The 15,507-nt window shown below is 41.6% G+C and overlaps 1 protein-coding gene across 11 annotated transcripts in view; it reads right to left on the bottom strand.

The window, feature by feature from the left end:
- Nucleotides 1-15,507, bottom strand: part of NFIA (nuclear factor I A) — a 251,119-nt gene that overhangs the window by 61,290 nt on the left and 174,322 nt on the right. For 5 of the 11 annotated variants that reach the window (XM_017805370.1, XM_017805371.1, XM_017805375.1 and 2 more), the window contains one exon: nt 963-1,049. The exons of the other annotated variants lie outside the window; for them this stretch is intronic. In XM_017805370.1, the coding sequence (XP_017660859.1) occupies nt 963-1,049 (87 nt within the window). The remainder of the gene's footprint in view (nt 1-962; nt 1,050-15,507) is intronic. 11 annotated transcript variants of the gene reach the window in all.

Genomic DNA, 15,507 nt, shown 5'->3' with positions numbered 1-15,507 from the left:
GGATACTGTGTGAAATCTTGGCCCAGTGAAGTGATAAAGGGGAAGCTTTCAGTTTGCTTAAGGGAAAACTTACAAGCAAATAGTAAAATTACCAAAATACCACATTGCAGAAAATGGGTGCATTTAGGTTCAATTAAGCTGTAAAAAGGAAAATGGCACTTTAGCTTGCAAAAATGAAGGGACAGAGGGAGCTATCAGAAGCAACTTTACAAGATTTGTATGCATGAGGATGCTGCTTCACTGGACCAAGAAAGCTACAGTATGGGACAGGATTTTTCTTTTATCAGACACTTTGCTATATAGTTTTGTCGAACCTCAGAAACTCCTGCTCTGGCATTATGAAATAATCCTACATAACTTGATCTCATGAGCTTAGGAACACAGAAAAATAGCCATGCCAAATCAGATTACAGGGATCCACCTAGTCCAGAATCCTCTCACTGACAGTGGGAACTAATGGATGCCTAGAAAAGAGTAAAAGACCAGGGAAAGCATACAGTGATAATTCTCCAAAACACTCTCCCAATGATTTGTGATTCAAGGACTTCTAGGACAAAGTTGATATCACGGTATTGAAGCTGCTCGAATCCAAATGCACAGATTTACATTCCCCCCCTCCTCCCCATTTTTGGATTTCTACCCCCATGAGATTTCTACCAGTCACACAGAAAAGGTTTCACAGTTTGGTGCTGGCAAGTCCAGCGTTCTTGCCACTAACTCGGAATGAGCTAACAGCTTTCCAGCCCAACGATGTTATGTGTATAAGAGCATCCAACACTTTTTCCTACGTAAAAAAGTGACATGTGTGCTGAGGTGCTCTAAGTGTAAATACTTTGGGAGATTTGATTTTTTTTTTTAATAAAAAAAAAGCAAGAATCTGGCTGTAAATTGATATTAACATTTTTCAGTATATGTGTAAAACACATGTTTCAGAAGAATAGAAGAGAGAAACTGTCACTCACTGGGAAGCTTTAGAGCTATCTGGCTCCCTGGGAAACTGCATGCAACTATTCTGGTGTCCAAGGGTTTGACCAGTGAGTTTCCTCTTCCTGCAAAGAATGAATGCAGAAGTAATAGAAAGTCTGAGGGGGAAGATTTTAGCAAATGGCTAAAGATAATCCTATTCTGCCCACTCCAGCAGGTAGGAAGCAGGTGGTGGTGGAAAAAAAAGGGTGGGAAAGGAGAAATGCCTCTGTTGCCCTCCCAGCAGCTGGCACAGGGAAGGGCAGGAGACTAAACTAGGAGAGACCCGCACCCTCGCAGCTCAGCCCTCTGAAATCCCTCTGTGATGCTGCACTGACATGCAACGATGCCGACAGGTCATCCCAGTCCCAGCACTGCCACACAACGTCAGGACGTTCTGCTCTGATTCTCCGGGGTCTTGCTGTGACTCCCTTTCAGGACAGAGCACGGCTCACCGGCACTCGGGGATTGAAACTCAGCACACTGGGCTGGCGCGGCTTCATTAATGCTGCCACCAGCAACACAAAAATCCCATATTCCCAGACAGGAACACTGGCTTCTCAAGCATCCTGCTTGTTTTAACATCCACTTTTCAGAGGAATTTTTAGAAAGTTTTAATTTTCTAATCAAATTGGTGCCTACACGTTAATTTTTTACTCCATTTATTAAAAGAATCAGTAAAAGTAGGGTTCTAAAAAAAAAAAGCTTATCCTTACATTTTTATGGCATATTGACTTTGTAAGAGTCTACAGGCAGGAGTGATATATCAGGGAGTCCCTATAACTTTACTTAAAGCAAAAAATTAGAAAGTGATCAAAAAGTTTTATAGAGGAGAGCAGAAACATAATTTTAAGCCTCTTAAAATTGCCTGGACTGTGAAATCAAGTAATGAACACTAGAAAAGGATCTGTCAGCTGGAATCAAAGCTTAGACTAGTCAGCATTTTCTTCCTAAACCTTATTATGGCAAAGATTTTTCATCTCTGCACTCTGTTCAGCCCAACAAATAAACTGACTTGACCTCCACCTGTTACCCGGTGAAGTCCCCTGTCATCTCTGACTAAACCCTATTCTTTTCCTTCAAAGCCCTCGGCACCACTGAGAAGGTGGGAAGACACAGCTGTGCACTGACTCAAATTGATACCAGTTCATAACCAGACAGCGTTTCACAGTACAAATTACAAGCAACAGAAGAGAGAAAAAAAAAAAAAAAGAAAAAAAATGTAGTGCCAATGAATTCTGAAAGGGGGCAACATTTTTCATCCATTTAACAATGAGATTTTCATAAAAAGAAGTTTTTTTTATTTTTTTTCGTGTGTGTGATATTATGGACTAGCATTTGAGGCAAGAAACATTTTGCTTATGCCATAACAACGAACCTGTGCTAACACCACATAGGAAGGACTGAAGAACATAACGGAAGCTATTTGTGCTGTTTTTATATTTCATAAGTTGAATGCATTAAACTGCTTCAAAGAGGTTCAGCTCCAATTGCACATAGGTTTCTAGACTTAGGAACAAGTCACAGCTATATAATGCAACATTGCTAAATAAAAAAAATTAAATATTATGAAACACAGAACAGCAAGATATGTCATAAGGAAACCCGTAAAGCTACAGCAGTCATTTCTTCAAATATATCATTGTGGCAAAACCATGTAAGAAGCTTTCTAATACAAAGACATATCAGAAAAAGCCATTTCATATAAAGTTGGACTTCTCTGGGTGATTAATGCTACGTTCAACAAAGGAGACAGTGTCTGTCTAATTACATTAAATACTTATCTTCTAGGGATTGGCAGGGTGTTTCTGCTCAATGTCACTTTTCATGACAATGTAATGATAGATCCGTTTACTTACCAGTGCCATTAGCAAAAATTGTACTGTTTTCTCAACTGCCCTCATATCATGAAAATATTTGATTAACATACTGCAGCTTATCTAATACTTTAAGCAACATATTCTGCATAGTTTTCTCTCTATTAAAAGAACAAGATTACAGCTTGTAAAATTTTTATTGCACTCACACAAAAATAAATGAATAATGTGTGATATAGCTCAAGTATCTTACTAGTTCACAGAACAGGTTTATTTGATTTAAAATATTAACTTATACTTAAAATATTAAGATTTGGGGGGAAACAAGCAAACAAACAAAGTCAGTACTCTGAGGCACTACTTCTCATCCAGACTTTAGTTATTATTTCCTTTTCATTTCAGCACATCTTTTGAAACTTTTAATACCTTGGGGAAAAAAAAAAAAAAAGAAAAAAAAGCTTTCATTCCTTTGCTGAAAAATAGATATGGCCATCTCCCAAGTCTTTAAAATTCACCACATCGTGAACTGACTCTTCAGAGTGCTACTGTGCCAACATCCAGCAAACAATAACTCTCTGGAAGAGTGTACCCAGCCAAGGCAGTTTATATAGTAACAAGATAATTTCATAAACTTATATTGAAGAGCAAGGCTGTGATGTAACATTCTAGCAGTATATATCAGCTACCTGATATTTACTAACAAGGTTAAACTCCTATCTGTTTGTGTCAGCACTCTTCATAATTCACTTTTTAATGGATGGACAGGAAAAGTCAGCAGTGTATGGCACAGATCATTTTTGAAATAGGACAAGACAGCTTATGGCAGTAGCTATTCCAAAACGCTCTCTCTTTCCATACCATCACATCAAGTCTATGCTCAGCAATTACAATGCTTCAAATCTACACATAAACCTTTTGGGGGGTGGATTTCTATTTCTAAGTAAACAAGTAAATTTGAAAAACAAAGAATCCAGAGGAGGAGGTGTCACTGTCAACTGGTACCATGTATAGAGCATCAGTTCTCAGCTCCTTGGGATCATATTCCTGTGCAGGAGAAGGCACATGGGCACCTGCCTTCCTTCCATGAGGACTTAAGACATAAACCCCATTTTGTTACAGCTCCTCATGCTGCCACAAAATGGCAGCAAGAATGTACCAAAATTGACTCGTATTAGGCATAACTCGACACAGCAACGCAGAATTAACCAAAACTGCCTTAAAATCCCTTGCAAGTGACTCTTGCAGCGAGAGGATGACACCGCAGCCAACTGCCACATGTTACTCTCCAAATTAATAATGGATTTAGGATATTCATTCCCTGAGCTGCGAGGGTTCAGGGTGTGTCTGCAATTATCGAGATATAACTCTGACACACATTATCCTTCTATCAATGTCATTTCCCTTAGTAGCCAACAGATTATCAGCAGCTTTGTGATATTCCAGGTGTCAAAGAAGAATTAAAACCACAACAATTGCACAAACAAAGGGACAAAAGATGGGATACGTGTTTCTGAGCCCTGCATATCAATTTAATATGTGCAGCTGACAATGATGCAAATGTCCTCGGGAGAGAGGCAGCAAGATCCGTGCCCAAACATACACACACCACCGTCAGCAAGATGGCAGGGAACAGAAGCAGTAGGATTCCCAGCCCAGGACACATGCCTCAGCAGGCAAAGCAACCCAACGAAACAATCCTCTGGTTGGGGAGAATTTTGGAAGCACCTGATATGGAAAAGGGCCCTAAACAAGCCAGATGGTACTTTTAGCTGGCAGCAGAAAGTAGGAGACAGCCAAAAACATTACAGCATTTCCCCAAGAGGCCAGCAAATCGATTTTTAACCATTTTTTTTCAAAGTGACGCTATGAATATAAAAAATAATGGTTTGATGCATTTTTGAATCGCTAATTTTATGAATAATACACTTAAGAAGGCAACAACTGGAAGAGATGAGAAAGCAGCAGATTTTGACTTTCCCAGGGTGGTTGTATATCTGACATCAGGTTTCTATTCAGTCACTGCCACTGTTTACTTGGAATTAAGTGCCAGTTTTTGTTCAGGGTTTTCCACATAACATTAAAGAGAAAAATCCAGCAAAAGTAGAGAAATAGCATTGTAAAACCACAATAGTACAGCGGTTCACAGGACATGGGAGAAATGCTGTTTGTAAGACTGTTTTGCCCTCTTAAAACCTGCCTCCCCCCCAGATTATTGGGTTTTTTAGATGATCATTTTTTAACAGAGGACAAACAATTCTTTAATACTTACGAGGTCCCATTTGGTCAGGGATTTGCATAAGAAATACAGCTGTTTAGAGAACCTTTTAATTTTTAAAGTCTCCAAATGGCTAGAGTTTGCAATTCTGCCTGGATGACAGGAGTCTTTTCAGGAATCAACTTGATGTCATATGTCGAACCTTCCCTTTGACAGCCAGGAGCAGCTCCTTGCAGAGCACATTTAAGTTATGTGTGGCTGAGCAGTTTTCACTCAAGGAATGGAAAAGAAGGGTGGGTTGTAAGGACTGAAAAGGCAGAGCGAGGCAGAGGAGTCATGAACCAAGTGGGAATGACCATCACCCTTTGATTCAAAGCTGCACCTCACATCTAGGGTTGACCATGTTCCGAGGAAGAGTCCGGATGATGCTTTAATTCTGTGTGCTGTTATTTCAGTTAAGAGTAAAGGCAAGCCCTAAGACAGGGTTAAATCTGGACTACATCCAAAGTGCTTTCTCCTGTTCAGAGCAAGGTAGTGCATTAGCGTGCTGCTTCAAGGATAATACTCCTGGAGACAAACATGGGCTGCTGTAATAAAATACTAAATACAAAGAAAGATAATCCATGCATTTATATTTTCCCAATCTCATTGATTACAAATCCCTTTTTTTTTAAATAGCAGTATTTCCTCTCCTATAGGTGGAACCTAAGACATTGCCTCCAGCCCTTGTCAATATAAAATACTCCTATTCTTTTCCAGATTTCTGCTCTTGGAGCTGAGGACTGCAGGCACCACTTCACTTGGCTGGCTTTTGGGGGTTCAAAGACCTGCATGCAAATCCCGTTAAGGCAAAAGAAGACTATGCACAAAACAGTAAAACAGCCTATAATTTTCCATCTAATTTTAGCAACAGGATCTCTTATGTTATGCTTTTTGGTGTATATTACATTAAAAATAACAGTGAGAAAACCAGAAAGGATGATCTCAGTAGGGCTGTGCCAGAGTGGTGGGAGCAAGCAGAGGTGGAGTATGTTAAGGATCACCTGCTCTTCCCTGAGCAAGATACCAGTGGAATCAGAACAGAACTGTGGCCAGTATACATGCTAGATGAAGATACTGCTGAGGTTTAAGTGTCTTTGGAGATGGAAAATGAAAGAATTAAAATATCATTCCTTCTTTAGGCTCTGTGGGGGATCACTGAATTCACTCCGTGAGCTCTGGGGTTAGGGGTCAAAGTCACAGACTGCTAACTCTGGGTGCACAATACAGCTGCTGTCACAGCACACAGACATTCCTGGAGGTGTAAAATGGCTCTGCAGCCACTCAACCAAGTTGTTACCTGAGCTAACAGGCTGCTAGATGGATTTTGTGCTTCCCTGTGCTCAGTGACTGCTGTGGTCAAAGTGTTGGGGCAGCACTTACCTTGAAAGAAAGTAAAGAAAGTAACTGGGGAATGATTTATTCACTACTTCTGGTGGTGAAAAAAAAAAACCAACAAACCACTACATCAAGCAAAATGATCAGGCAACAGACAAAAGAAGTGGTTCTTCCTTACTCAGCACCATGTAAAATGGAACTCCCTGCTGTGGGATGTTGTAGAGGCCAAAATAAAGAATGGGTTAAAAGCACATCTCTGAAATAAAAGTTCACTGATGGCTGTCAAACACAAAGATGTGAACAGAGCCTCTGGCTCATGAAACTAAGCTGTTTGCTGGCAAAATCCGTGAGGCTGTACTCTGAAAAGCATCACTGCATGCCTGTCCTGCTGTTGTATTCTTCCTGAAGTGCCCACAACTCAGAGACAGTGAACTGGAATAGGTGAGCCTTCAGTGTAGCTGAGAAGAGCCATTTGTTCCTCTCTGTGGGCAGATCCACAGTTGTTGTAGGCTGGAATGTGCTGTACCTGGCAGTTGAGAAGCAGGAAAATTACAGTAGGTATCCAGTACAATGAAATTAATACATTAAGGAGGATTGCTCCTCACCTTGTGCAGAACCAGGGGCACATCTAAAGTCAGTGTGGCTGACAGTGTGGGAAAGGGAATGGAAAAAATAGATGTAATTGGGTCTTCTTCTTGGTCCTGTACCATGTTCTGGAAGTTTTCAAGCCAGATTGGACAGGGCTCTGAGTAACATGGTCTACTGCAAGGTGTCCCTGCCCATGGCAGGGGGTTGGAATGACATGAGCTTAAAGGTCTCTTCCAACTGTTCTATGATCCTCCCTGTCCCCTAACACCTTTCACTGCACATTTTAACTTTGGGTGAAAATGTTTCCTTTAAAATAAAGCCTGTTTTCTCCTCTAAAGCCAAGATCAAACATGTGCAGGGAGTACAGTAGCTGCACTGTCTGCTATGCAGTGGAGTGATGGTTGTACTGGGAATGTTAATAAACAGTGCCCAGAGCAGAACTTCTGCATAAAAAAAGTGTGTATGTTACATCTCTCCCCTTCTCCCCTGTCTCATGCAGTATTTACACAGCTGTGCTTTGTAAAAAGTGTAGGGGGGGTTTATTATTATTTTTTTGTAATTTATTTACCTAAGATAGCCCAGCATCTGTTTTGTGGTGAGCTTCTTTCACAAAGTTTCACAGTTGCCTTGACTTGATGCAAAAGGAGGTCATGGTCCTTACTCAGTGATCTTAAAACCATTTGTTTCAACCACTTAGCCATTCTATTTGGCTAATTTGTGTTCTGCTCTGTGTTTTTGGTTTGTCCTCTGCTTGGAAATGTGCATCCTTGGGGAACTGATCTGGCTAGGTGAGTATTTTAGTTATCTGTTTTATAAAATGCAGAAGTGCACAGGAATTTGCAATAATATGCATCATTTACTGGCTCTCAATATGTACTGTATATTGGCTCTGAAGATTACTAATATTTTCCAGCTGCCTCAAAAAAAAAAAAAAAAAGAAGAGTTCAATGGAGTCTTTGCAGTGGGTCCTTTCCCATGACTGCCTACACAGGTGATGAAGACTTTCCTGTGTCCTGAAGAATTAATAAGCCTGAACATTTCTATACCAGCAGCATACCACAGGAGATAAAATATTGCTTCTGCTTCCCAAACACATTAGAAAAAGCAAGTCTGCTGATCTCAACTGCTAAGACAGCACATGAAAGGAATGTAGTCCATTTCCTAACCAAGATCTAATCTATAGAAGAGTTTATAGATCCAAGTCAACATCCTGAATTGGTCCCAGAAGGAAACAAGAAAACCAGTTCAACTTTTGGAAGACAGGTACAATACTTTCAGTGTGTTTAATGCCATTTTGCAACTAAGCAGCCCCAAGCTCCACTATCAGATGATCTTCAAGGATATCTGTGTCAGAGGAGACCTGTCTGGAGCTCACAAAGATTCATGTTTGACAGACACTAAATCAGCAAGAAATTCACAGCCACAGTCAACCAGAGGAGCTTCTGTCCTTCGGAGCTCACTCTGGAAAGATGCAGAAAGAGTCTGTTTTTGTCCCAATACCAAGGAAAGCTATAGTTTTCACTTGGTGTCAAAAGTGAAGCCCAAACCACAACACTGTCTTTGCTTTGTGTGTCCATGTTGGAGACTGCTGTGGACAGAGGCTGAGGACTCCCCCATCCCTGGAAGTGTTCAAGGCCAGGTTAGACGAGACTGGGAGCAACCTGGTCTAGTGGAATATATCCCTGCCCATAACAGGGGGTTGGAACTGGATGTTTAAGATCCCTTAGAATCCAAACCGCTCTGGGATTCTATGATTCTACTTCCAGCAGAATGGGTAGTAGAACACAGCTCTGCCAGCAAAATGTCTGAAGAACTTTCAAGTCCATGGATGAGCAATACAGCACTCCCATTCCAGGAATCCTGTTGTCATCAGGAAGCATTGTTCCAGCCTTTGTCAGAAAATAATTTTCCATGCATTAAATGTTTCCTATCAATCTGAAAAATGATGCAGGTGATGCTAATTGTGTGTGAAGACAGAAATAGCTCAGGTGATCTTACGTTGTGACACAGGAGATCTGCTTTTAACTCAGTCAGAGAAAACTGTGTATGGGTGATGTTAGGACCAGGCCAGTCAAAAACAACTTTAATTTGATAACTGAAGTAAAATTCTTTCTGCATTTTTAACTCAGAACTCCTACAGCTCCATAGTCATTTTTAAATGATGCATTTCCTGACATCTGGAACTGGATGTGAGAAGCAAAGCCACAACACTGACTGACCGACCGACTTCTCTGGGACCATACTGAAGGGATGTTTTCCTCAGGGGATTACAGCAAAGCTGAGGCATGTGCTCTAACACTTGCATGGGATTACTAATTTTATTAAAAATTGAAAGTACAGTTTAGACTGAACTTCAGGGCCAAGCTTGTTGTGTTGTCCAGCGTCTGGAAAAAAAAAAAAAGCCTTGGAGCGATGTGAAAACATCTAGAACTTTTCAATCTGAACTTTTTCAATCAATAGTTCTTACCCCACTCTAACTTCCTTCCATGACTTTGAAGCAGCAATGCCAGCAGCATGGCATGTTGTCACAGGTCTCATGCTACTACATGAATTGCCAAAGAAAAGCTGAGCTATTGATCCAGTGGTAATTTGCTGTCAAAGTGATTCTGTCTGTTATGGCAAATGAGCAGTGTTAATCATTTGTCTTGACGAATGCCATGGCAAAAGACTGACAATGCTTTAAAGCACCACTATGGACCTGCTGCATTTTTCCTGGCTCCATTAAGCTCTTGGTCTTCGCTGGCCTTGACCAATTAGAGTTTAAGTTATCCATTAAGGTGCAGTTCTGGAAAAGTTCTGTTTAAAATAAACAACAACTTATATTGGTGAGTAACTCATCAGCTATGCAGCAGCCTGATTCTGATTGCCTGGCAGAGAAACACACACATTTTGTGCAGTATCTGATAAAAGATCTATAATGTGCTAACACAAACCTATCATGTAGCACCTGTGACTAACAGATTGTGATATCAAAGTCTTGATGCCTAAGTGCTCCTGTAAATGCATTAAACTTTTAGCGGCAGGAACTGTAGACTGCCAGTGACAAGGAGCTGATATGGTATTTCAGTAAAAGTTGATAAGTGTTATTGCTCTTAGAAGAAAAGAAAAATCTTATGTTCTTGAAAACCACTGGGCAGCTTGTGTTTTGATGGGATACTGTAATCCAGAGAGCAGGGATATGGGAACACATGGACTCTATGAAAAAAGGCATTTCAGAAAAGCTCTGTATTCTACAGCTGCTGGAGTTCCTTGAAGTATGTTCCCATCACACGTTTCACTTCAAGCATCTACCTATTCACTTGAAGCCACATTTTTAGGCAGTTGCATGCACATGAGCCCATGTTTAACTCCATGTACCAGTAATGGAACCATGAAGTTCCTCCTGAACATGAGGAAGAACTTCTGTATTGTGCAGTGACTGAGCACTGGAACAGATTGCCTAGAGAGGCTGAAGAATCTCCCTCACTGGAGATATTCAAGACTGGACACAATCCTTTACCACGTGCTCTGGGATGACCCTGTTTGAGCAGGGAGGTTGGACCAGATGACCCCACTGTGGTCCATTTCAACCCAACCCATTCTGTGTGAAACGTTCCCACTGTCGTAAGACATTAAGTTCAATGGAGGAAAAAAAATAGCCCTGGTGCCTGCTGGTAGATGTGCTGAGGTGTGTAATGAAGCTGCTGCACAAGGCAGGTACAATTAGAATGGCTCTGGGAGTGTGCTGCCTTAGTTTACACACTGACTATTGGAGGGCAAGACAATGTCACATCTGGGAAATACTAAGTATCATTGGCAGGGATCCTGAGTGTAGACCTCCTCGGGTCTAAGGAAGAGTGATGTTTCCTAGGTTTTGTCTTTCTTCAATAGGTCTATGAGTATTCAAATAGTTTAGTTCAAGGAAATTAATAGAGATCATGAAATTCCTGTGTCTAGTAACAATCCAGTGAAAACTGCCCACTATAGCAAGTCACTGCAAAGTAGTGTCAGAGAATTATTTGATACTGAATACTGCAGGTCTGTAGCTGAATGTTTTCCCAGTAAAAAGAGATTATTTTTCTATTCCTTATTTTGTATAATACATGGTTCTCATGTTTTTCATCATATTTTCTGCAGTCAGTCCCTTGAATCATTGGCAGTAATGTAGCACAATCATTGGAAACTTCTCTGGGCTCTGAGTTAGTGCACGGCATCAAGTCCTTTGATGAGCCCATAGACCTTTTGCCTGAGGACAGATCAGACACACTCTGCATCAGTGATGCTGGGACACACTACACATATTTTATCTTCTAGGCAGTGCCAGGCAACAACTGTGTTTAGGGCATAAAGAATGCATAAAGAACACAATCTAGGATCTCCCTTATACCACTTTCTCTTGAATTTCCAAGATATAATTCCAAACAGACTTCGAAAACAAACTCTTGTGGTCATCTGAGCTATGCCTGAATGAGTCTTTCTAATGCATACGGTATAAATAAAAAGTTTCTTAGTAAATATGAAGAAGTTTTCTTGCGTGCTGAGAAGAAAGCCCCTGCCAGATTTAAGAAAAGCATTATTGAAACAAGAGTTTGGACTGGTTGCCTGCATGTGGTTGTTCCACAACCAGCAGTGGGGAGAGGCACGGCACCATTAAGTTAGGGGTCACTGCCACTGCAAGAGAAATACTCCAAAATAAGATCTCAGCTCCTTGGTTGCATAGAAATTCCTCAGAACCTGTTTTCAGACAGACCCATAGATGCTGGCATGAGAACAAGCAGCAGTAGCCCAAGTGGTTTAACGAGCAATCATGATGCTAACTTTAATAGCATCGTTACTACTGAAGATGTGTCCAGCAGTCTAACGGAAAGCTCTCAAGCTTACTGCAGGTTCATATAAAATTATCAATGTCATAAGCCTCTGGAACTGTGATTTTCTCTTTCAGACATTCATTGCAAGTGGTATTACTGATTCTTTAATGTTTTTGCACTGAAAGTCTCATTTGGTTCCTGGGGTTTTCAAGGTGAAGACACACAAAAGCCCAGCAGAGCATGATGGGAGGAGAACAACCAGGATGGAGTTGAGGCAAGGGGAGGTGGATGACCAGGACATGAACAGCCCCATCAGTCTTTCAGTGGAAGAAGGACTACAGAGCTTCAGCCATTTTGCAAACCAAGCTGGTCAAGACCACAACCAAAGCAGAGCTTATTGTCCCTTCAGGTATCTCAAGAGGTGCAAGGAGTACAAACATGTACCTTTCCTGAGATTACTGTCTTCTAGGGACTAAACTACCTTGTGGAAACACAAGTAGAAGATTTAAGAATACAATTAGAAGATCTAAGTAAAGAAACAAGGAGAAGATCTAAGTAAAGAAACCAACAGGATACTCTGAATTTGCATCTTAAACTTTTTTCTATGCCATGCTGTAGAAACACAATGGGAGCAGAATTGGCAAACACCATCCATATGCTTCACAAAATGACTGATGGAGCACAATATGAACATTACTTCTGGACTGGATCAAGAGAATGCATTAAAAAAATGCATAAGTGGAATACAGATATACATTAACTCAATCTTCTCTTATTATGGAATTAAAAATTGTATACCTGTAATTATGGCTTACCTCCATTCCAAGCAGAGCTGCCACAGAACTGAACACAGGCCAGCTTTGTGCAGGAGTTCAAAGCTAGTGTGATGTTGCCTTATTTTCTTGCTAACATCATCTTTATCCTCTCTTGCCCTTCTTCTCAGTTAATAAGAGTTATGTACTGAAAGTGCTGAGATAAAGTAATGGTAAGGAGGATACTACAAAAGGTATTTGAAAAGCAGAAGTAATTTACTACATGTCTGCTTTGTTTTACTTCCTAAGCCTTCCTATTGTGAAAGGAAATTCATCTTTTCTGGCAGACTCCAGCCTTTTTAGGCCGGAGAGCTCCCCGGGAGCTTTCGAATGCAGGTAAATGGATGTGAGACTCAAGGAGTACAGTACAAGCAACATGGAATTAATGTTGAGTTTTGCTTTGGCTGTCACATCTGACGTATAAGGAGAGTGCTGCATCCTTGGTTGCAAGAAGTATCTGGATGTAAAAACACAAGGCTGAGTCTTTGCTCATTGCTATAAGACTGAAATGCCACAAATGGAAAGGTAGTGTTGCTAGTGGGTGAAGCACACAGGATCTACAACCAGGTGGGTGAGGCATATGGGATCTACACCCAGAAAAGTTTCCACATGAGACAGATGTCCGGGTGCTCCAAGCAGAGCATGTGAATGCTCAGAGGAAGGGCTGTGGATGGACAATAGGTGCAGCCTGTATCCTGCACACAGCAGGGACCCAAGAGTAGGCACAGGGGAAGCATCCACTGCCTAATCTAAATAGCACACAGAGTGGTTTTGTCCTCTTCTGTTCTCCTGCCAGTTTGCACATATGTTCTGAGTATACAGCCTGCCCTCCAAAGACCACTTACAGGGGCAATCACAGGGAAGCAAAGCAGGGAGAAAGTATCCAAAAAGGGAATTTGTTCAAGAGAAAAAAATGGAGACAGATGTAGAGCGACTAGTCACGGCTGGCGGTAAATAACCCTCTGCCTGGAGTGCTCTAAGAGGAGTTTACATATTCCATTTCATATTTCCTTTCTAGGAAGTCAAATCTTTGTTTTCCTGGCATTTGTTCTTTTTCCCTTCTGTATGGTCTGTAACTGTTTTCTCATTTTTCCTTTCTCTTCTATGTTTTGCTGTCTTTCAAGTGCATTTCTCCTATTTCCCCCTAATTTTCCTGCACTCTCCCAGGCAAGATCCTTTACTACCACCCTCTCGCAGTCTCTGTGCCATCAGCATGCGGATGCTTCACACCTGGTCCTATGTCTGAATCTCCCCTCTTTCTCATGTGCACACCTCAAAATTAAGCAAATGCAACACACAGAGACAGAATATTCATCCTCTCGCTCCCATAAACCTGTCAAGGCATATAGGCCAAGAAGCTATCTCTGCATAAATCTAAATCTCCTGTGAGGAAGCAATCTACTCAGAGGCAATAAAGCCAAAGGATATATTATTATCTTTGGTGTGGATCCTACTGGGCTGGGAGGTTGGCTGCTGGCTCCTCTCTGAACTTTCCTTCCCAGCCAGAGCAGCCATCCCACAGACAAGTCTAAGCTTCCTTTTCTTGATCTGATTTCCTCCTCCTGTTGTTTGGCCAGTAACCCAAAGAACAGGCTTTAATTATGGAGTTTGGAAACCTGGTTTACACTACTCTGCCAGCACAGGTTAAAACTTCAGCCTGTCTTCTGAACCCGCTTCATTCTGCACTGCTGATACCTGTGTTATCCTGTGCAGCATAAAATGAATTGCATGGAAGAAATGCCAAGTCAAACAAAAAGATGGGCTTAGTCTTCAAACTTCTACTGTGAATTTCACTGAGAAAAAACCCAAAACACTGAAGCTCAGAGATTATTCCATGTTAAAACTGTGCCACCATTTTGATTGTAGATTAAATAAATGGCAAGGCCTTTTTCTGAAAATAAAGACATCAGAAAGGATAGATCTGAAACAGGTCCAGACTCCAAAGCTCCCTCTCAGAGAGGAATGTCGTGGCAAGCCACTGGGTAATAGGGAATGTTAACATCACTTGTACAGCTTTTAGAGGACCAATTTATTTTCTAGGCAGATGCCCCACTGAAGACTCATAAAACATTTTACACTTCTGGAGATGAAATACCCGTGTGAAACACAAAGGGTCACACGTTAGTATCAGACCCAGGTGTGATGTCTGTGCACAGACCACAGCAGGATGTGTCCCTTGGGGGAGACCTCATGCCAGTGACACACCACCGCTGCCCTGGCATGGAAGGACACTTCAGTACTGTTTTGTCCTTCACCACCGATGAGCTGTGGCTCTTCAGGTAACCTCTCTGTCAGCTGTGCTCTTGCAGTGACCCTGTTTTACAGAGAAGCTGAGGCAATGAATTCAGAGGACAGGCTGCTGGAAAGCCATGGCAGAAGCACTGGAGGGGGGCTGTGTGGATATAGCACAAGGGTGGCTTGGAAGTGCATCCCACATGGGCAGGATAAAGCTCTTTTTCTTCATAGCTGTGACAGTGATAGATGGCTTGGTGAATCTGAGCTATATCGAGTTGGTACCTGGCTAGAGTCCCTGATGCTGCAAGGTGATTGTCTGCCATTTTACAGGCAAGACTAAGCAGAATCTGGGATTTTTCTATAATAAGTGAGGAAGGTCATCAGGGAGGAAGAACCTCCTCTCCTCTGACTTGTTCTTGCCTTTCTGAGCACCTCAGGAAGTTTGACATGGGTAGCTGCGCTTCTTCACAATGGGCACCCAATGGAGCCAAGGTGGTGGAGGTGCTTCGGAGGTGTAAGGTTTTAGGCACTTCTCTTGCTTAGCTCAGCAGCTCAGTGCCACCATCTAGCCAGGACTTGGATGAGCCAGAGGTAATGACCACATGTGGGGAAAACCACCAGAGGTGACAGCAAAATTAATAGCCAACCTCTGGCTGTTGCACAAATGGAGAACATTTGTCATTAACAAAGAGTACCCCAAACTTTGGAGGGAG

Source organism: Lepidothrix coronata, unplaced genomic scaffold, assembly GCF_001604755.1.
Source record: "Lepidothrix coronata isolate B3197 unplaced genomic scaffold, Lepidothrix_coronata-1.0 Scaffold12, whole genome shotgun sequence".
Lineage (NCBI taxonomy): Eukaryota > Metazoa > Chordata > Aves > Passeriformes > Pipridae > Lepidothrix > Lepidothrix coronata.
The sequence above is the reverse complement of the archived record's forward strand: the minus strand, read 5'-3'. Positions and strand labels throughout refer to the sequence as shown.